Source organism: Salmo trutta, chromosome 33 (assembly GCF_901001165.1).
Source record: "Salmo trutta chromosome 33, fSalTru1.1, whole genome shotgun sequence".
Taxonomy (NCBI): Eukaryota; Metazoa; Chordata; class Actinopteri; order Salmoniformes; family Salmonidae; genus Salmo; species Salmo trutta.
The window spans coordinates 30140415-30163315 of record NC_042989.1 but is presented as its reverse complement, the minus strand read 5'-3'; the positions used below and the strand labels follow the sequence as shown (position 1 = coordinate 30163315).

At 43.8% G+C, this 22901-nt stretch overlaps 1 protein-coding gene across 1 annotated transcript; it reads right to left on the bottom strand.

Annotated features, from left to right (window-relative positions):
* Positions 1–4214: 4214 nt before the first annotated feature.
* LOC115172812 (ADP-dependent glucokinase) lies at positions 4215–22395 on the bottom strand. The gene is made up of 6 exons (XM_029730581.1): positions 22009–22395; positions 17418–17577; positions 13220–13410; positions 13029–13125; positions 7557–7693; positions 4215–6810 (listed from the first exon to the last, which is right to left on the bottom strand). Exons 1-6 carry the CDS (start codon positions 22199–22201, stop codon positions 6104–6106), a joined length of 1485 nt encoding a protein of 494 aa, XP_029586441.1. The 5' UTR covers positions 22202–22395; the 3' UTR covers positions 4215–6103.
* Between the last annotated feature and the right edge of the window lie 506 nt (positions 22396–22901).

The following is a 22901-nucleotide window of genomic DNA, read 5'->3' as shown; positions in this document are numbered from 1 at the left end:
CCTCTCCAAGACTCACCTGTACTATATACCAGGTAATCCTACCCCTCCTCTCCAAGACTCACCTGTACTGTATACCAGGTAATCCTACCCTCCTCTCCAAGACTCACCTGTAGTATATACCAGGTAATCCTATCCCTCCTCTCCAAGACTCACCTGTAGTATATACCAGGTAACCCTGCCCTCCTCTCCAAGACTCACCTGTAGTATATACCAAGTAACCCTGCCCTCCTCTCCAAGACTCACCTGTAGTATATACCAGGTAACCCTGCCCTCCTCTCCAAGACTCACCTGTAGTATATACCAGGTAACCCTGCCCTCCTCTCCAAGACTCACCTGTAGTATATACCAGGTAACCCTACCCTCCTCTCCAAGACTCACCTGTAGTATATACCAGGTAACCCTACCCTCCTCTCCAAGACTCACCTGTAGTATATACCAGGCAACCCTGCCCTCCTCTCCAAGACTCACCTGTAGTATATACCAGGTAAAACTACCCCTCCTCTCCAAGACTCACCTGTACTGTATACCAGGTAATCCTACCCTCCTCTCCAAGACTCACCTGTAGTATATACCAGGTAAATCTTACCCCTCCTCTCCAAGACTCACCTGTAGTATATACCAGGTAATCCTACCCTCCTCTCCAAGACTCACCTGTAGTATATACCAGGTGATCCTACCCTCCTCTCCAAGACTCACCTGTAGTATATACCAGGTGATCCTACCCTCCTCTCCAAGACTCACCTGTAGTATATACCAGGTAATCCTACCCTCCTCTCCAAGACTCACCTGTAGTATATACCAGGTAATCCTACCCTCCTCTCCAAGACTCACCTGTAGTATATACCAGTTAATCCTACCCTCCTCTCCAAGACTCACCTATAGTATATACCAAGTAATCCTACCCCTCCTCCAAGACTCACTTGTAGTATATACCAGGTAAATCTTACCCCTCCTCTCCAAGACTCACCTGTAGTATATACCAGGTAATCCTACCCTCCTCTCCAAGACTCACCTGTAGTATATACCAAGTAACCCTGCCCTCCTCTCCAAGACTCACCTGTAGTATATACCAGGTAACCCTACCCTCCTCTCCAAGACTCACCTGTAGTATATACCAAGTAACCCTGCCCTCCTCTCCAAGACTCACCTGTAGTATATACCAGGTAACCCTGCCCTCCTCTCCAAGACTCACCTGTAGTATATACCAAGTAACCCTGCCCTCCTCTCCAAGACTCACCTGTAGTATATACCAGGTAACCCTGCCCTCCTCTCCAAGACTCACCTGTAGTATATACCAGGTAACCCTACCCTCCTCTCCAAGACTCACCTGTAGTATATACCAAGTAACCCTGCCCTCCTCTCCAAGACTCACCTGTAGTATATACCAAGTAACCCTGCCCTCCTCTCCAAGACTCACCTGTAGTATATACCAGGTAATCCTACCCTCCTCTCCAAGACTCACCTGTAGTATATACCAGGTAATCCTACCCCTCCTCTCCAAGACTCACCTGTAGTATATACCAAGTAACCCTGCCCTCCTCTCCAAGACTGTTTGCCAAGCGTGTACAATGCAGTCAACATTCATTCAAGCATCAAGCGGCTAATTTGACATCTAAGATTAGTAGCCACAACAATCAGACTTTGTAATAATTTTTGTAAACAATAGAATACCTAGAATAGATACTTTTCCTTTAATTCGCAAGAGACTTAATGTATACATTAACCTGTATATAGCCTGGTTATTGATATTTTGTTGTGTTACTTTTGATTTTATTTTTTACTTTAGTTTATTTAGTAAATATTTTCTTAACTCTATTTCTTGAACTGCATTGTTGGTTAAGGGCTTGTAAGTAAGCATTTCACTTTAAGGCCTACACCTGTTGTATTCGGCACATGTGACAAATACAATTTGATTTGATGTATCTCATAGGAGAAAGCATCTGAGCGAGTGAAACAGCGCCCCTCTGTCTGTAGGCCATCTATCTGGTGCTGTCTGGTCCAAACCAGTATGACATTGTTGCCGGCTGTAGCGTTGAAGGCAAGGGAAGCCAGCGAGCATCTGGCCTCCCTTGATTAAAAAAAAGTATAAAAAATGTGCCAATCATTGTTGAGCTAAACTAAGCAAGCTCAAATGTGAATGGTCCTGGCACACCCCAAAAAAGTGTCAAGGGAAGCCAGCTTGGATTTGGCGTCGTTCCGATCAAATCCCATTGAGAGCATACATCATTGACAGAAAAACTTAAATTGTTGCATCTTGTTGTGTTGTTGTCCTCCGATGGCTAGCTAGCCAGCTAACTAAAATTGGCCCTTTCCTAAATTAACGATTGATGGAGATAGGGATCCATACTGGCCAATGATTATAACGGCGATTCTGATCCAACAATTAATTCATACATTGTTGTGCCCCTGGCTCGAGAGGATGGAAATTAGATATAGGAGGCTAATGTTAACTAGCTAACGTTGCCCATGATTGGAAGTTAGGATAGCCAGCAAGAATTTTAACCAGGTAGCCTAGGACAACAAATAATAACAGCGTGTACTGTATGACAGAGTGACAGACTGTTTCGTGAGTCAACGTGTTTTTCTACTGCGCGAACGCACACACACACACACACACACATAAATCAGAAACATGGACACCCACATCATATTTAGCTGATGTTGATTGGACTAAATTGTTTTTGGTATATTTTAGTTGTTACTGTATTAGACTAAGCAGAGGTGATTTTAATGAAGTTGAAATGGTGCTGGAATAGTGGAGGCAGCTCCTGTTTTCTTTGCGAGTTACGGTAACTCTCTATGGTTCTAAATCCATAGTTGTTTAGTAGTCCGAAAATGTCGTAAACATTAACTTGCTTGACCATGCAGTAGGTCATGTAATTTTCTGTTGCTGTACATGCAATATGCTTTGTGGTCTTCACTGGACAGAGGTTGCTATCCAAGTGGCACAGCGGTCTAAGGCACTGCACCTCAGTGCTAGAGGCATCACTACAGACCCTGGTTCGATCCCGGGCTGTATCACAACCGGCTGTGATCTGGAGTCCCATAGGGCGGCGCACAATTGGCCCAGCGTCATCTAGGTTACAGGAGGGTTTGGCCGGGGGGGTAGGCCGCCATTGTAAAATAAGATTTTGTTCTGAACTGACTTGCCTACTTAAATAAAATAAAACAAAGGTATAGTTGAATTCATTCTGCCACTGTGTCTTCTTATTGTCCTGGCCTTTAGGCCTATATCTCACGGTCGCACGGCATGAGGGGAGGGGGAGTTATGCCAGTGATTGTACCACACACCGCTACGGTTCCAAACTGGATTTTCCAGCAGGGCTATCCAGCAAATTCACACAGCCATTGAATTGTTTATTTATCTAGGCAAGTCAGCTAAGAACAAATTCTTATTTACAATGACGGCCTACGCCGGCCAACCCATAACCCGGACGACACTGGGCCAATTGTGGGCCGCCCTATGGGAGAGGAGTGGATCAACAGCCTGATCAACTCTATGCGAAGATGTGGCGGGCTGCATGAGGCAAATGGTGGTCACACCAGATACTGACTGGTTTTCTGATCCACACCCCTACCTTTTTTAGAAGGCGTCTGTGTCCAACAGATGCATATCTGTATTCCCAGTCATGTGAAATCCATAGATTAGGGCCTAACTTATTTATTTAAATAGACTGATTTCCTTATATGACCTGTAGCTCAGTGAAATCTTTGAAATTGTTGCAAGTTGCGTTTATATTTTTTGTTCAGTGTAACATTACATTGAACAACAAAGCAGCTTTCGGTATGTTTTGTTATTTCAGTATAACAAAAAAGTTGTCTCTTTTACAATGGGGGTCAATTGAAAATATTTTATCCCCAATTTGCAGGTGTGGTCGAGGGGAATTCCTTATTATTACGTGAATATCGACTCGGGAGTATTTGTGTAACCATGTAAACAACTAAACATTTGAAAAGTAGTGACCTATGTTGATTTTGATTGATGGCAGCTTGAATAAATTCCCAACAATCGGAACAGCAGATGTCGCCAAATAGCATACATTTCACAAATCTACAAAATCTCATTCAATAACGACTCAGTATCTTTGAACACACCAATGAAAAGGGTCTACCCTTTGAGTGTGTCCTCATTGTGGGTTTGACAGATTCAGACATGGCTTGGATGAGCTGAAAATAACTTTGTGTAAATAACAGACAGGATAGACACCACAAGATGGAATGTGTGTTTCTTTATTTCGCCCAAGTCACTCAGAACAAACCAATTCACCTGGCCATGAGCCATCCTTCCTTCCATGTACTGCGATCCATCTGGAAGTGTCTATCCCAGAGCCTCCAGAAAGACGGACCCAGATATTCCACACCTCCTTAACAGCACAGGTCAGATAATCCCTGAGACAACAATTACGTCAGCTGGCCAGAGCAACACACACATTCATTCACTCGAGCAAATATATTCTGCAAGCATGCACACTCATGCAAATACATCCGCACACACAACATGGGTGTGTACAAGCAGTTGCAGAGAAGCAGGAACACACACGCAGACGGGTGGACTAAAATAAATGCAACCGCCTTAAGAGGACAGTGGAGAAACCCTGCCAAGCCTACAGGCTTCATGCTGCATCTCAGTAGTACACAGCAGCTTCCTCCCTTCCCTCTGCAACTCATCTCAACTTATATGATTGGGGATAGGTGCAGTTCTTTCTGACCAATTAAATAAAGGAAACAAGGAGAGAAAGCCACTTTAGACTGGTAGGATGCACCCAGTCCCCCTTTAGAACAGGGCCTGTATTCATAAGGAGTTTCATAGTAGAAGTGCTGATCTAGGATCAGGTTAACCCCGGTCCATGTAAACTTAATCAATTGCCTATGAGCTAAAAGATAACTGATCCTAGATTATTACTCCTTCTCCAAGAATCTTTATGAATATGGGCCCAGGTAAAGAGATCATATGGGCTGTTCTGCAGAGAAAACACATCTAAATGACACAAACTTGTTTGTCTGATATAGCATACTTAATTTGCAGATGCTTTTATCCAAAGCGCCTTGTATGTGGCCCATGCGAGAATCATTCAAACACACAACTTAAGCACCTAATGTGTGTATGACTCAATGATATGATAGGATGCAGGCAGTATACGGAGAGTGAGGAGGTTATGAGAAGAATACACGCTCATGTCAAGGGTAAAAAAAAAAAGTCTCTCTTTCACATTACAGACATAACAGAGAAACACTCCCCTGTGGTTGTCAATCATTACATAGGATTCAGACTGAAGATGACAACATCACAGTGCATTATGTGTACAGGCGCTAGATACATGAAATAAGGCCCGTATGCCACCAGCTCTAAATCAGGTTAACATGAAAACAGTCATATCAAAGGAAAGCTTTCCTTTCAGAAAAAAACTATAGAATGTTTTGGCTGAAATGGTGAAACTGTTGGAATGTTTGTTTTGTGCGTGGATATCCTGGAACAGAATGGAATAGCTATGGACACCAGATATGTATATATGTAACGCTCTACAGGGAGTGTATATGTGACGTGTACGTGAATAGTGTCTGGACCTTAACACACCTGACAAACACACGTCAAAGGAAGACACACACACACACATGGGGGGAGCGTTCAGTAGGACGCAACGTTTTGGATATTCAGATAGCATATTTCTATGTAGAACAAATATGCCTCTGACATGTAGAGTAAGGAATCACGTCAGCTCTATTCGTGGTATTTCTATCTGCAACATTTGGCTACGGAACGTGGCCCTGGTTGAGGAAATAGGTCCCATATGATATGAGTGAGATTATGAGATGAGCTCCACCTGATGGAATGAGAGAGTGTATGAGTGTGTGTGGATGTGTCAGGTCATACTGCTCAGAGAGAGGACAGGAGAAAGAGGAGCACAGGAGGAAAGGGGGGAGAGTAGGCAGAGGACAGCTAAAAGCACAGAAGAGGAGTAGGCTCAGCCCTGCTAGACACACTGCACACAGCATTTGCATTGCACCGGCAACACAAACAACACACCTAAAACCAGAATGATAAAAGACTTCACATGTTAGGGGATCTCTTTGCTAGAGTTAGCCGTTGGTCGCTAAAGTCGGCTCAGATCTGCAGCACCAGTCCTGCGGCAGAGATGTTGTCCCCTCCCCCTGCAGTCTGGTAAACATCTGTGCACACTAGGTTGGGCGCCACACAGATCTCATAGTCATCCTCGTCCCAGCAGCTGACAGGCCTGGTCTCCTCTAGAGGGATCCGCTGGCTGCCCTCCTGCCGGCTCACAGAGAATGACTCGTCCATGATGAGCCGCGCCTTGCTGGGGTCGATGTCCGGCGAGCCGCACACGTGGCGGTTGGCAGTAAGCGAGGCCTTGGCCACGGCCGACATGGTGTTCTTCCACTGGGAGCCACGCGTCACGATCATGGCCTGGAACGCCAACGTGTGCACGTGGAGCCTGGACAGCAGCCGGCCTTTAGCGCTAGCTGCATTAGCGTCTACGCCGCTATCCTCATTAGCATGGCGGTAGCGCTGGTTGACCAGGCGGTAGAGCTCCCTCATCTGGTCGAGGACGGTAGCAACGCGGGGGTTAGGGTCAGAGAGTACGGTGACGTTAGAGCCCCTCAAAAGGCTGAGCAGGTTGGGCAGCTCCTGCTCGTTCATCCCCAGGGAGTCGGCGTGGGGCAGGACCAGACGCAGCAGGTCCCCCATTAGACCCTCATCCACGAAGCTGGCCATCTCAAAATGGACGCCCGTCCGAGGGGAGGAGGAGGAGAGGAGATTGCCAAGCCGAGAGAGCAGGTTTTCCCTCTCACCTGAAGAGAGAGCGAAAGATAAATTATCAAAAGTAGTTAAACCAGTCTGACATCACAAAGCCGTGTTGACACAACATTGGATACACCCCAACACACAAACACTCCCGGTATGTGCTTTCCCACACCGACTGGGGGCCAGTGGCCTGTGTGTGAGGCTACAGAGCTTTCCCATGCCGACTGGGGGCCAGTGGCCTGTGTGTGAGGCTACAGAGCTTTCCCATGCTGACTGGGGACCAGTGGCCTGTGTGTGAGGCTACAGAGCTTTCCCACGCCGACTGGGGGCCAGTGGCCTGTGTGTGAGGCTACAGAGCCTTCCCATGCCGACTGGGGGCCAGTGGCCTGTGTGTGAGGCTACAGAGCTACTGTATAGAGGCAGGCATGTTAATCCCCTTTAATACCAACAGTCTGCACATCACTGGAAAACAACCCTCCCCTCAATCGCCTGCTCTCCCCTCAATCTGCCTCACAGAAACACAAACCACTAAAATACCAACAGTCTGTTACTCAATGGGAACCAGCACTGCTCTGAAAACACCTCCGAGCCAGTATCCACAAAGCGTCTCAGAGTAGGAGTGCTGATTCAGGATCAGGTCCCCGCCTGTCCATGTAATCTTATTCATTTTGATCTAAAAGATAAAGCTGATTCTAGAACAACACTCCTACTCAAAGGCTTGTGGATACGGGCCCAGGCCTCCCTATTGGAGACCGAGCTCAGTAGCGGACAAGGTGGTGAAGTATCCCCTCACCTTGTTGGAAGGGGAAGCTGTCCATCATTTGGAGCCCGCCCATCACTAGCAGGTCAGGATGGAAGTCCTGCAGCTTATCCTCAAAGTCCTCCAGTGACGCTAGGTATGGGTTATGGTCATCACTGTGGACTATGTACCTGGACACACACACACACACACACACACACACACACACACACACACACACACACGTTAGTGACACAAGGCAATGGTCATAATGGACTATATTACAGGTACTTCAGGCCTCGGATTTCCCGGCATCAACGCCCTTGTGTGGCCATAATTCCCCATAAAAGAATATATGCCTTGCGGCCAAAGTGGCCATTGTGCCCTTGGGCTGAATATAATAATGAATTCCCTTCTCCCGCCTTCCAATCGCTGAGTTTCGAAGCACCTCTCACTCACATGGCGCTCTCAGATATCTAAATTCTTATTAGCCAATGCCCGCCACGTGATCGGGTCCTTCTCACAGGCATTGCATGTCATCTTGTCGTTCTGTGCAATAAATAAATATTTCAAACATTTATTAAACCACTGTACATCAAAAAAAGCAAATGAGGATGATGCAACAAATCAGAACGTTTAGCTTAATGTTGATAAGCTATTTCTTCACATTATAAACGCAGCAATGCGACACGGCAGTAAGCACAAATGTTCAAAAACACAATTAGCCGGAAAATACCATTCTCAAAAGTGTACTGCCAATGCAAGTGGTTTCATATGACAGATGAAAATATCCTTCAGAAAAGTAGAAAGAGGGAAGATCTAAAGATGAGACAACAAGCATGGGTTGTTAATATAACTAGGACTGTGTCTTTGGCTGCTGGACAATGAAAGAATGTTGAGAACGAGAGAAATACTGGTTTCAATGGCATATGAGGAAGTGTTTATAAAACAATCCCCTCGACAATCCTATGGTTGGAACAAGGTAAGACATGCCTCATAAAATGACAAAAAGCGTCTATGTTTTAAGTTTATGGTTCAATAGTTTCAAAATGTTGACTGCCTCCGCTCAGATTGCAAGGTGGGTGACATTGCAGTGCGTAACAGCCCTTTCTCTCCTATCAGAATGAACACTGCCTCAAGTATAGACAGAATCAAGCCTTTAGATACACTATACAGAGCCTTTGGCAAGTATTCAGAACCCATCACTTTTCCCACATTTTGTTACGTTACAGCCTTATTCTAAAATGGATGAAATAAATACAAATCCGAACTAACCTACACACAATATCTCATAAATGACAAAGTGAAAACTGGTTTAGAAAAATACATTGTTTTTTTTATTAAAAAATAAAACAAATACCTTATTTACATAAGTATTCAGACCCTTTGCTATGATACTCGAAATTGGGCTCAGGTGCATCCTGTTCCCATTGGTCATCCTTAAGGTGTTCCTACAAGTTGATTAGAGTTCACCTGTGGTAAATTCGATTGATTGGACATGATTTGGAAAGGCACACACCTGTCTATATTAAGGTCCCACATTTGACAGTGCATGTCAAAGCAAAAACCAAGCCATGAGGTCAAAGGAATTGTCTGTAGAGCTCCAAGACAAGATTATGTCGAGGCACAGATCTGGGGAAGGGTACCAAAAAATGTCTGCATCATTGAAGGTCCCCAAGAACACAGTGGCCTCTATCATTCTTAAATGGAAAAAGTTTGGAACCACCAAGACTCTTCCTAGAGCTGACTGTCCGGCCAAACTGAGCAATCAGGGGAGAAGGGCCTTGGTCAGGGAGGTGACCAAGAACCTGATGTTCACTCCGACAGAGCTCCAGAGTTCCTCTGTGGAGATGGGAGAACCTTCCAGATGGACAACCATCTCTGCAGAACTCCACCAATCAGGCCTTTATGGTAGAGTGGCCAGACGGAAGCCACTCCTCAGTAAAAGGCACATGACATCTCGCTTGGAGTTTGCCAAAAGGCACCTAAAGGACTCTCAGACCATGAGAAACAAGATTCTCTGTTCTGATGAAACCAAGATTGAACTCTTTGGCCTGAATGCCAAGCGTCATGTCTGGAGGAAACCTGGCACCATCCCAACGGTGAAACATGGTGGTTGCAGCATCATGCTGTGGGGATGTTTTTCAGTTGCAGGGACTGGGACACTAGTCAGGATTGAGGCAAAGATGACCGGAGCAAAGTACAGAGAGATCCTTGATGAAAACTTGCTCCAGAGCGCTCAGGACCTCAGAATGGGGCGAAGGTTCACCTTCCAAAAGGACAACGACCCTAAGCACACAGCCAAGACAACGCAGGAGTGGCTTCAGGACAAGTCTCTGAATGTCCTTGAGTGGCCCAGCCAGAGCCCTGATCGAACATCACTGGAGAGACCTGAAAATAGCTGTGCAGCAACGCTCCCCATCCAACCTGACAGAGCTGGAGGAGATCTGCAGAAAATAAATGGGAGAAACTCCCCAAATACAGATGTGCCAAGCTTGTAGTGTCATACCCAAGAAGACTAGGCTATAATCGCTGCCAAAGGTCCTTCAACAAAGTACTAAGTAAAGGGTCTGAATACTTGATGAGGGAAAAAAAACTATTTAATCAATTTTAGAATAAGACTAAAGTAAAACAAAAATGTGGAAAAAGTCAAGGGGTCTGAATACCTTTCGAATGCACTGTACATACAAAAGTATGTGGATACCCCTTCAAATGAGTGGATTCGGCTATTCCAGCCACACCCACTACTGAGAGGTGTAAAAAAAATGCTAACTCAATAGTCAAACATTGGCAGTAGAATAGCCTTACTGAAGAGCTCAGTGACTTTCAATGTGGCACAGTCATAGGATGCCACCTTTCCAAAAATTTCTGCCATGCTAGAGCTGCTCCGGTCAACTGTAAGTGTGTTATTGTGAAGTGGAAACGTCTAAGAGCAACAACAGATCAGCCGCGAAGTGGTAGGCCTCACAAGCTCACAGAACGGGACCGCAGAGTGCTGAAGCACGTAAAAATCGTCTGTCCTCGGGTTGCAACACTCACTACCGAGTTCCAAACTACCCTTGGAAGCAACCTCAGCACAAGGACTGTTCTGTCAGGAGCTTCATGAAATGGGTTTCCATGGCCGAGCAGCCGCACACAAGCCTAAGATCACCATGCGCAATGACAAGTGTTGGCTGGAGTGGTGTAAAGCTCGCCGCCACTGGACTTTCGAGCAGTGGAAGCGCGTTCTCTGGAGTGATGAATCACGCTTCACCACTCCATATTAATGCCCATGATTTCAGCATGAGATGTGCGACGAGCAGGTGTCACATACTTTTGGTCATGTAGTGTACTAATAATGATCCTAAATTATATTTGTCAAACATGACTGCCGTTTAGCCTATTCAAATTCGGCTACATTTTTAGGCGCCTCATGTCGGCATCGGTCTGAACATGACAGGCTGTAGCCAATACGCATAGGCTATCAACAAACACTTCAACCTGTGGGCGAGTAGTATCGCGATACCACGGGGAACAAAATTAAACATCCTGTTCACCGCGTCTCCCAAACGCTTGTTCTTGTTTTCTAAACATTCTCCAAAAACCTGTCATTGAAATTCACACTTCTACTCAATACAACACATTGAATTTAACATCACACTGTTCAGTAGAATACTGCATAGAATGGCTGATTTGCTCATATTTGCAAAGGCCTACCTGCAATTTGGCTGGACGAAAATACATCAGTGGAGGCTGCTGAAGGAAGGACGGCTCATAATAATAGCTGGAACAAGGAACAACGCGAATGGAACGGCATCAAACACATAGTTTGATACCGTTCCACTCATTCTGCAACAGCTATTACCACGAGCCTGTCCTCCCCAATTAAGGTGTCACCAACCTCCTGTGACATACATGCATGATGATCTGCATATCATTGTCAGTAAGGAGAAAACACTGCATGATGATCTGCATATCATTGTCAGTAAGGAGAAAACACTGCATGATGATCTGCATATCATTGTCAGTAAGTAGAAAACACTGCATGATGATCTGCATATCATTGTCAGTAAGTAGAAAACACTGCATGATGATCTGCATATCATTGTCAGTAAGGAGAAAACACTGCATGATGATCTGCATATCATTGTCAGTAAGTAGAAAACACTGCATGATGATCTGCATATCATTGTCAGTAAGTAGAAAACACTGCATGATGATCTGCATATCATTGTCAGTAAGGAGAAAACACTGCATGATGATCTGCATATCATTGTCAGTAAGGAGAAAACACTGCATGATGATCTGCATATCATTGTCAGTAAGGAGAAAACACTGCATGATGATCTGCATATCATTGTCAGTAAGGAGAAAACACTGCATGATGATCTGCATATCATTGTCAGTAAGGAGAAAACACTGCATGATGATCTGCATATCATTGTCAGTAAGGAGAAAACACTGCATGAAACCTTCTTTACTCTTCAGTTAACACAGACACCCACTGTCTCCCTCACTCTCATAAAAACACACCACCCTCGCTCTCCCACAAACACAAATACACACACTGCTCCCTACTTTTAAAACATTGGGCACCAAACAGAATTGAAGGAGCAGCAGAAAGAAATAGATTTTTGATATAGTTTAGACTTACATTATGCCTATATGAATCCTACCTTTTGAAGCACATCTTATGAGTAGCAGACCCTTTTCCTTTCTTCCTGTATAAATCAAATGTGCCTAAAACTACTGTCAAGTTACCAGGTTGTTAGCTAGCTAGGTATCATGACTGAACAATGTTGTTTGTTATCAACCAATAATTAGCGACCCAGGATGAGTTTTAAACATGGTTTGTGAAATTATATCAAATGCGTGCGAATCCTGATATAATGAAAAAACGTCCCCTCCGTTAATATGAGTCATATTCTTTTAACCGTTTAGGCAAGAGACAAGTCATTTTCTTTGCTGTAAAGCATGCCTTTCCCTCTCTGACACTCAGAAGCTGCATGACAGTGAACTTGTAGTCTACTCAGACTGGTCTGTGCTCTCAGTTATAACAGGCCATGAAATGATACAATGTATCAACATTGCTCTCTGCTCCAATTTAACAAAATGTACAAATCTAACAACAGAAGACTCATCAGGGTCTCGGTCTGCATCCCCGCTCGCCATCATGGGTAAGTTATATATTTTTTAAACTGACTGAGGAATAGACATGCATGAAGAGCAGACAGAGAGAAGCAGGTGAGTGAGGGCTGGTTGGGGATGCTGAGAGAAGCAGGTTTTTTAGTGCAGTAATTTTGCAGTGTAACAGCAGTTACAGTGCAGTATAACTGCAGTTGAACTGCATTACACTACAGTTATTCTGCAATTACTATGTCCAAAAAAACAGTCAACTGTAGTTACTGCGCTTTCAAAACTGCAATCTTTTTTTGTATGTATTCTAAAATGTTGGTATCATGACGTTTTGGTACCAGTATAAGATGCATCACTAGTAGGTCCACACATAAATACGCACACACACACACCTGTTGGGCAGACACACACCTGTTGGCCCTGCGGGCGGTGTACTGGCCCCAGGTGGCTCCAGATGGGTACTCCAGGATCAGATGGATATCAGGCTCGTCCACCACATTACCTGCAACTGGACAAACAGAGAGAGGGGTGAGAGGTGGGGGATGGAATCAAGGAGGGACATGTTAGGTATGTAACCGTGATGACTGTGTGTGTACACACACCTGTGATATGCTGGGACAGTACATCAGCGAAGTCTGGGCTAAAGCTCCCCCCTAGCAACACGTCGCAGCCCTCGGTTGCCATTCGACCAGCCATCACTGGGGCGTTGCCACCTATGGACCAGCGGTTGCCGGGCAACTCACGAGATGTCTCCACCAGCTGACTGAACAGGGTGTTGTTCATCACAAACCGCCTGAGAGGAGAAGAGGTGGGGGAGGGAGGTACCAGAAAAAGGGAAGTTTAGAAGGTAGAAACATCACTGCTTAAAAAGCATTACAAAACCATACCCAGAAACTTTCTAGAAGTGTGTGTGTTTGTGTGTGTGTGATGCATACTTGGCCTCAATGTAATCAGATTAACCTACAGGATGAGTCACAGCATCAGGTAGATTAGAGTTTGATTACGGTTATTAGAGCCCAGGCAGCACCTGTGTGTTGCATGACTCTGTGCCTTTCTCTTCTCCACATATTAGTATCAACCATGGTTGGGGTCATTTGAGTTGAAGTCACCCAATTCAGGAAAAGATTTGAAATGAAATTTAAAAAACGTTTTAAATAGCTTCTCATTTTCAGTTTATTGAGAATTGTTTAGTTTTTTTAATGATTGAATTGGAATTCAGTTTACTTCCTGAAATTGACTGACTAATTCGAAGTGACCCCCAACCCTGGTATCATCAAGCCACAGTGTATCAGTATACAGATACAGACAGCTCCATGGTGAGAAAGGAACTCAGACTGTTTTCATTACAACTTACTTCCACACACTGAGCACATAGCTACGCTACACTGCAACACAACTGAAAAGGGAGCTAGCATTGAGAGAAAACCAGAGCCATGTTTGGCAGCTAGCTACTTGTTGGGCCAATCCACACTTCGAACAATAAAACTGGACACCCTGCCTCTGTTTTGGTAAAAATCTGAGGGATGGAGCAAGGTAGGTATAACCACTCAAATTCTTAGACAGATCTACGGATGCAAGGACTGACCATCCATGACATCAAAATTATTGTTTCAACCATATTTTGAGGCTAAACAGTGTTGGTTTACATTTCCAATGTTTACAAAACACTGAAGTAAAACGGGATTATATTTTGGTTTCTGATGAGGTGTGACCGTTGAACCTAGCTCTGTCAAATTGGTTGTTGGCCAATGCTAGACAGCCATTTTCAATACATTTTTAAATCTACTTGGCATACATTTTCAAGTAGATTTAAGTCAAAACTGTAACTTGGCCATATAGGAACATTCACCATATTCTTGGTAAGTAACTCCAGTGTAGATTTGGCCTTTAGGTTATTGTCCTGCTGAAAGGTGAATTCATCTCCCATGTGTCTGGTGGAAAACAGACTGAAACAGGTTTTCCTCTAGGATCTTGCCTGTGCTTAGCTGCATTCTGTTAATTTTTTTATTTTGAAAAGCTCCCCAGTCCTTAATGATTACCAGCATACCCATAACATGATGCAGCCACCACTATGGTTATAAATATGGAGAGGGGTACTCAGTAATGTGTTGTATTGGATTTAACCCCAAACACGTGTATTCATGACAAAGAAATGTATTGCGTTGCCACATTTTTTGCACTATTCATTTAGTGCCTTGTTGCAAACAGGATGCATGTTTCTCTATCCTGTACAGGCTTCCTTCTTTTCACTGTCAATTAGGTTAGTATTGTGGAGTAACTACACTGAACAACAAAAAAAACATGTAAAGTGTTGGTCCCATGTTTCATGAGCTGAAATAAAAGATCCCAGAAATCTTTCATATGCATAAATAGCGTATTTCTCTCAAATTGTGTGTACAAATGTGCTTACATCCCGGTTAGTGAGCATTTCTTCTTTGCCAAGATAATCCATCCACCTGACAGATGTGGCATATCAAGAAGCTGATTAAACAGCATGATCATTACACAGATGCACCTTGTGCTAAGGACAATAAAAGGCCACTCTAAAATGTGCAATTGTCACAACACAATGCCTCAAGTTGAGGGATCATGCAATTGGCATGCTGGCTGCAGGAATATCCACCAAAGCTGTTGCCAAAGAATTGAATGTTAAGTTCTCTTCCATAAGCCACCTCCATGTCATTTTAGAGAATTTGGCAGTACGTGTAACCACGCCAGCCCAGGACCTCAACATCACGGTTCTTCACCTGCGGGAACGTCTGAGACTAGCCACACGGACAGCTGATGAAACTGCAGGTTTGCACAATGGCCACTGGCTCACCTTCAATGGCCACTGGTACGCTGGAGAAATATGCTTTTCACGGATGAATCCCGGTTTCAACTATACCGGGCAGATGGCAGACAGCTTGTATGGCGTTGTGTGTGCGAGCGGTTTGCTGATGGGGCTCTCTGTTCACATGGTGGTGGTATGCGCACGCATAAGCTACAGACAACCAACACAATTGTATTTTATTGATAGAATTTTGAATACACAGAGATACCGTGATGAGATCCTGAGAGCCCATTGTCGTGCCATTCATCCGCCGTCATCACCTTCTGTTTCAGCATGGTAATGCACGACCCCATGTCACAAAGGCCTGTACACAATTCCTGGAAGCTGAAAATGTCCCAGTTCTTCCATGGCCTGCATAATCAGACATGTCACCCATTGAGCATGTTTGGGATGCTCTGGATCGACAGCGTGTTCCAGTTCCCTCCAATATCCAGAAACTTCACACAGCCATTGAAGAGGAGTGGGACAACATTCCACAGGCCACAATAAACAGCCTGATCACCTCTATGCAAAGGAGATGTGTTGTGCTGCATGAGGCAAATGGTGGTCACACAAGATACTGACTGGTTTTCTGATCCACACCCCTATTTTATTTTTTTAAAGGCATCTGTGACCAACAGATGCATATCTGTATGTCCAGTCATGTGAAATCCATAGATTAGAACCTAATGAATGTATTTCAATTGACTGATTTCCTTTTATGAACTGTAACTCAGTGAAACCTTTGAAATTGTCGCGTTTATATTTTTTAAACTGCTCATTGTTGTTAAACCTTAAACCATCCTCTGTTTTCTCTTATCACAGACATTAAACTCTGTAACTGTTTTAAAGTCACCATTGGCCTCATGGTGAAATCCCTGAGTAGTTTCCTTCCTCTCCGGCTACTGAGTTAGGGAGGACGCCTGTATGTTTCTAATGACTGGGTGTATTGATACACCATCCACAGTGTAATTAATAACTTCACCATGCTCAAATGGATACTCAATGTCTCCTTTTTTTATTTTTACCCAATAAGAATTTGTTCTGAACTGACTTGCCTAGTTAAATAAAGGTAAAATAAAAATAGGTGCCCTGGGCGGCAGGGTAGTCTACTGGTTAGAGCGTTGGACTAGTAACCGAAAGGTTGCAAGTTCGAATCCCCGAGCTGACAAGGTACAAATCTGTTGTTCTGCCCCTGCACTGTTCCTAGGCTGTCATTGAAAATAAGAATTTGTTCTTAACTGACTTGCCTACTTAAATAAAGGTAAAAATAAAATACAAATAGGTGCCCTTCTTTGCGAGGCATTGGAAAACCTCCCTGGTCTTTGTTGTTGAATCTGTTTGAAATTCACTGCTCAACTGAGGGACCTTACAGATAATTGTATGTGTGGGGCAGAGATGAGGTAGTCATTCAAAAATCATGTTAAACACTATTATTGCACACAGAGTGAGTCCATGCAACTTATTAAGCACATTTTACTGCTGAACATATTTAGGCCTGCCATAACAAAGAGGTTGAATACTCAGACTCAAGACATTTCAGCGTTTCACTTTTAATTCATTTGTAAAAATGTCTAAGTACATAACTCCACTTTGACATTATGTGGTATTGTGTGTAGGCCAGTGACACACAATCTAAATGTATAACTTTCTGAAGCACTGTATCTATCATTAATGTAGCAACTGCAGACTGCCCCTTTAAATAGAAATGGATGATAGCTGGAGTTCAAGCCAAAGATTGTTGACATGAGAAGGTGTGAGAGGAACGGAGTTAGACTATTAATTATGATTAATGCCTTAGTCTACAAGGTGTGGTAGCATATCAGGACCTTGACTCTGAGTGTGTACCCTGCTAACACCATGTTGCTCCTCAACTAGAAATATCTCCCCTGGTCTCTTAGTTTCACACACGCGCGTGTTCCTAAGCGCCTTTGCCTTCTAACATGGTCCTTCAGTTATTTAACACCACACAGTGCTTGGCGACTCACTCTGCAGCGGCTCCCGGGACAAAGAAGTAAGCGAAGCTCTGTGCCAGCTGATCAGCGTTCTCTATGTAGTCATGATGGAGAGGCTGGTCTGTAGGTGGCAGGCCGATCTTCTTCAGCAACCTCACCCCGTCCACGAGGATGTCTACACAACCCCCTAAACCTGGAGGGAGAGAAGCTAACAGTATTTAATACTGTAGACAATCACAACACAACCCCCTAAACCTGGAGGAAGAGAAGCTAACAGTATTTAATACTGTAGACAATCACAACACAACCCCCTAAACCTGGAGGGAGAGAAGCTAACAGTATTTAATACTGTAGACAATCACAACACAACCCCCTAAACCTGGAGGGAGAGAAGCTAACAGTATTTAATACTGTAGACAATCACAACACAACCCCCTAAACCTGGAGGAAGAGAAGCTAACAGTATTTAATACTGTAGACAATCACAACACAACCCCCTAAACCTGGAGGGAGAGAAGCTAACAGTATTTAATACTGTAGACAATCACAACACAACCCCCTAAACCTGGAGGGAGAGAAGCTAACAGTATTTAATACTGTAGACAATCACAACACAACCCCCTAAACCTGGAGGGAGAGAAGCTAACAGTATTTAATACTGTAGACAATCACAACACAACCCCCTAAACCTGGAGGAAGAGAAGCTAACAGTATTTAATACTGTAGACAATCACAACACAACCCCCTAAACCTGGAGGGAGAGAAGCTAACAGTATTTAATACTGTAGACAATCACAACACAACCCCCTAAACCTGGAGGAAGAGAAGCTAACAGTATTTAATACTGTAGACAATCACAACACAACCCCCTAAACCTGGAGGGAGAGAAGCTAACAGTATTTAATACTGTAGACAATCACAACACAACCCCCTAAACCTGGAGGGAGAGAAGCTAACAGTATTTAATACTGTAGACAATCACAACACAACCCCCTAAACCTGGAGGAAGAGAAGCTAACAGTATTTAATACTGTAGACAATCACAACACAACCCCCTAAACCTGGAGGGAGAGAAGCTAACAGTATTTAATACTGTAGACAATCACAACACAACCCCCTAAACCTGGAGGGAGAGAAGCTAACAGTATTTAATACTGTAGACAATCACAACACAACCCCCTAAACCTGGAGGGAGAGAAGCTAACAGTATTTAATACTGTAGACAATCACAACACAACCCCCTAAACCTGGAGGAAGAGAAGCTAACAGTATTTAATACTGTAGACAATCACAACACAACCCCCTAAACCTGGAGGGAGAGAAGCTAACAGTATTTAATACTGTAGACAATCACAACACAACCCCCTAAACCTGGAGGAAGAGAAGCTAACAGTATTTAATACTGTAGACAATCACAACACAACCCCCTAAACCTGGAGGGAGAGAAGCTAACAGTATTTAATACTGTAGACAATCACAACACAACCCCCTAAACCTGGAGGGAGAGAAGCTAACAGTATTTAATACTGTAGACAATCACAACACAACCCCCAAACCTGGAGGAAGAGAAGCTAACAGTATTTAATACTGTAGACAATCACAACACAACCCCCTAAACCTGGAGGGAGAGAAGCTAACAGTATTTAATACTGTAGACAAATCACAACACAACCCCCTAAACCTGGAGGGAGAGAAGCTAACAGTATTTAATACTGTAGACAATCACAACACAACCCCCTAAACCTGGAGGGAGAGAAGCTAACAGTATTTAATACTGTAGACAATTACAACACAACCCTCTAAACCTGGAGGGAGAGAAGCTAACAGTATTTAATACTGTAGACAATCACAACACAACCCCCAAACCTGGAGACAGAGAGAGACAGAGAGAGGAAGGAGACAGTATTTGGGAGGCAATATAATTCGTTGCCCCCTGCACAACAGTCCCCAATCCCTGCAGTGAGCTCACTATGTCAGGACCCCCCCCCCCCCCCCGTGTAAAAACACAATCATTACTGCAAAGTCACTCATAAGTGACTCATGAATACTCACGTAATGCAATTGCACTCATGTAACTAACTGTGTAAAACAAAAGGCTTGTGCAAGGTACAGGAATCACAGATATTGAATTATACAGTTGTGCAACAGCATTATATTCAAGGTTCAGAGAAATGGGGATGTGCAATACTGAGTATATGAGGTTACGTCTGGCCTATGCCATGATGTCTCCCATTCCTGTTGGGCTGTATCACCGCCTAGTACGGCAACTGAACCGTCAGCAACAGCAGGGTTCTCCAGAGGGTGGTGCGGTCTGCCCAACGCATCACCGGAGGCACACTTCCTGCTCTCCAGGACACCTACCGCACCCGATGTCACAGGAAGGCCAAAAAGATCATCAAGGGCATCAAACACCCGAGCCACGGCCTGTTCACCCCGCTATCATCCAAAAGGCGAGGTCAGTACAGGTGCATCAAAGCTGGGACCGAGAGACTGAAAAACAGCGTCTATCTCAAAAGGCTATCAGACTGTTAAATAGCCATCACTAGCCGGCCTCCACCCAGTCCCTGAACTTAGTCACTATCACTAGCCGGCTACCACCCTGTTACTCAACTCTGCACCTTAAAGGCTGCGGCCCTATGTACATAGACATGGAACACTGCTCACTTTAATAATGCATACATACTATTTTAGTAATTTCATATGTATAATAATGTATTCCTGTCAATGCCATCATATTTAACTATTGCAGTACATATAATATTCTATCCTACGTATTATGAAGATATACTACATATTCAATCCACATACTGTCCATAAATCCCATCACACACACAAACATTTATACTCCGGATTCCAACAATCCACATACTGTCCATAAATCCCATCACACACAAACATTTATACTCCGGATTCCAACAATCCACATACTGTCCATAAATCCCATCACACACACAAACATTTATACTCCGGATTCCAACAATCCACATACTGTCCATAAATCCCATCACACACAAACATTTATACTCCGGATTCCAACAATCCACATACTGTCCATAAATCCCATCACACACAAACATTTATACTCCGGATTCCAACAATCCACATACTGTCCATAAATCCCATCACACACACAAACATTTATACTCCGGATTCCAACAATCCACATACTGTCCATAAATCCCATCACACACAAACATTTATACTCCGGATTCCAACAATCCACATACTGTCCATAAATCCCATCACACACAAACATTTATACTCCGGATTCCAACAATCCACATACTGTCCATAAATCCCATCACACACAAACATTTATACTCCAGATTCCAACAATCCACATACTGTCCATAAATCCCATCACACACACAAACATTTATACTCCGGATTCCAACAATCCACATACTGTCCATAAATCCCATCACACACAAACATTTATACTCCGGATTCCAACAATCCACATACTGTCCATAAATCCCATCACACACAAACATTTATACTCCGGATTCCAACAATCCACATACTGTCCATAAATCCCATCACACACAAACATTTATACTCCGGATTCCAACAATCCACATACTGTCCATAAATCCCATCACACACAAACATTTATACTCCGGATTCCAACAATCCACATACTGTCCATAAATCCCATCACACACAAACATTTATACTCCGGATTCCAACATTGCGCATCCTAATATTTCTATAGTTCTTATTTCCATTATTTAACTTTTAGATGTGTGCATTGTTGTGATATAGATATTACTGCACTGCTGGAGCTAGGAACACAAGCACTTTGCTACACCCGCAATAACATCTGTTAAATATGTGTTTACGACCCATAAAATGTGATCTTGTCTCTAATCTCTACATTACTCCTTGGACCCAGGGGCACATACCAGACTCTTGTCCAGATCTCCACAACCTTTACTCTGTCTGGTCATGTGTCTGCAGAGATAGCTGGGTGGGTTAGTATGTTGGTAGATACTGGGACAAGTCAACAGTGGCTTTAGGGGCCAGAATGCAGAAAAACTGGTAACAGTTACAAAGCTGGATGCCTTTAGTAGTCTCCAAATACCTCAGGGTTCTCCCGTTTGTGTAAAGGAGTTTTTATACCTAAATGCTGAGAACACATGCTTGTTGCCCCAGTGTCCACAAAGAGGGTCTATACAGATAGCTGTTCATCACTGGTTAATGGAAAACTAGTTAGGCCTAAACCAACGACAACTAACTACATTTCCCCAATACATATACTGTACAGTACCTGATTGGCAATTTAATGTAACAAAGAACAGTAACAGTAAGAAACAAATGGGTCTGACTGACAATGTCAACAAAACATTCCAGCTAGGCTACTTCCCTAATTATTATGGTATTTGGCTCACTAGCTAGCTAAAGCTACATAAAACCACAATATTTGAAAATGGTTTCATAAAAAGCTGGTGGTGCTTGCTTTACTAGATAGTTTTCATACCAACCCAGAACCCCATCCAAAATGCACCACCTCCTGCGCATCAAAGCAAGGTTACCTAAACCAGAGATAATACTAATATATGTGGCTAAATTGAGCTAGCTAACTGATGTTAGGCTTAGCTAGCTGGTTATACAGGATGCTCACCTATCGCCACCCTGGGTCTGGCGTTGTTAATCCCCACTTTGCTTTCAGCCCGCAGCAGGGAGGACAGCACCGTGTCCAGCCGGTCATCCAGCCTTGACTCCCCGGGAGGTCGGAACCAGTACGCCAGCAGAACCATCGCAAGAGACGCTGCCGTCCCATACTTCATGAACGAAAACCCGCTTCCTCGCTCCATGGCCAGCAGTGGCTGCGGACTCGCCAGAACTCCTACAGCAGCAAGGACGAGAACAGCGCTAACTTGGCTTGCAAACAAACTAGATTTAAAAGACAAGTAACCACGGGATGGCAGATGAGTTGGTGGTTTCAAGCGTGTATGCAGCAGGGTCAACAGTAGCTGTGGAGGGGGAGTGACAACAATGCGGAAGTAGCTAACGGGGAGGGCACATATTCTTCGGTCGTCACTAGTTACCACAGCCCTAAACCACGCCTCTTTCTACAATTTCCCTTCTTATTAACATGTGATTTTAAACCTAACACTGACCTTTCATCACACTGCTAAATTTATGCCTAACCCTAACCTTACATTAAGACCAAAAATCACATTTTTGTTTTCATGAATTTCTATTATATAGCTATTTGTGGCTGTGTGGTAACTAGTGGAAACCAGATTCTTCGGCTTGCAGTTTGAGCTAGTCTCTACAGTGGGATACTTTTGAGCAAGTTTGACAGTATTTCCAGGGATGGGAATAAATTACAATGACAAAATACAACTGCAAAATATCAACAAAAAAAAAGAAGATACTTTTGCAAATGTAAAAATATATGTTTTGTCATACCCGTGGTAGACGCTATGTTATAAACTAGGTGGTTCGATGGGTCGTGCGTAAGAACAGCCCTTGGCCGTAGTATATTGGCCAAATACCACACCCCCTCGT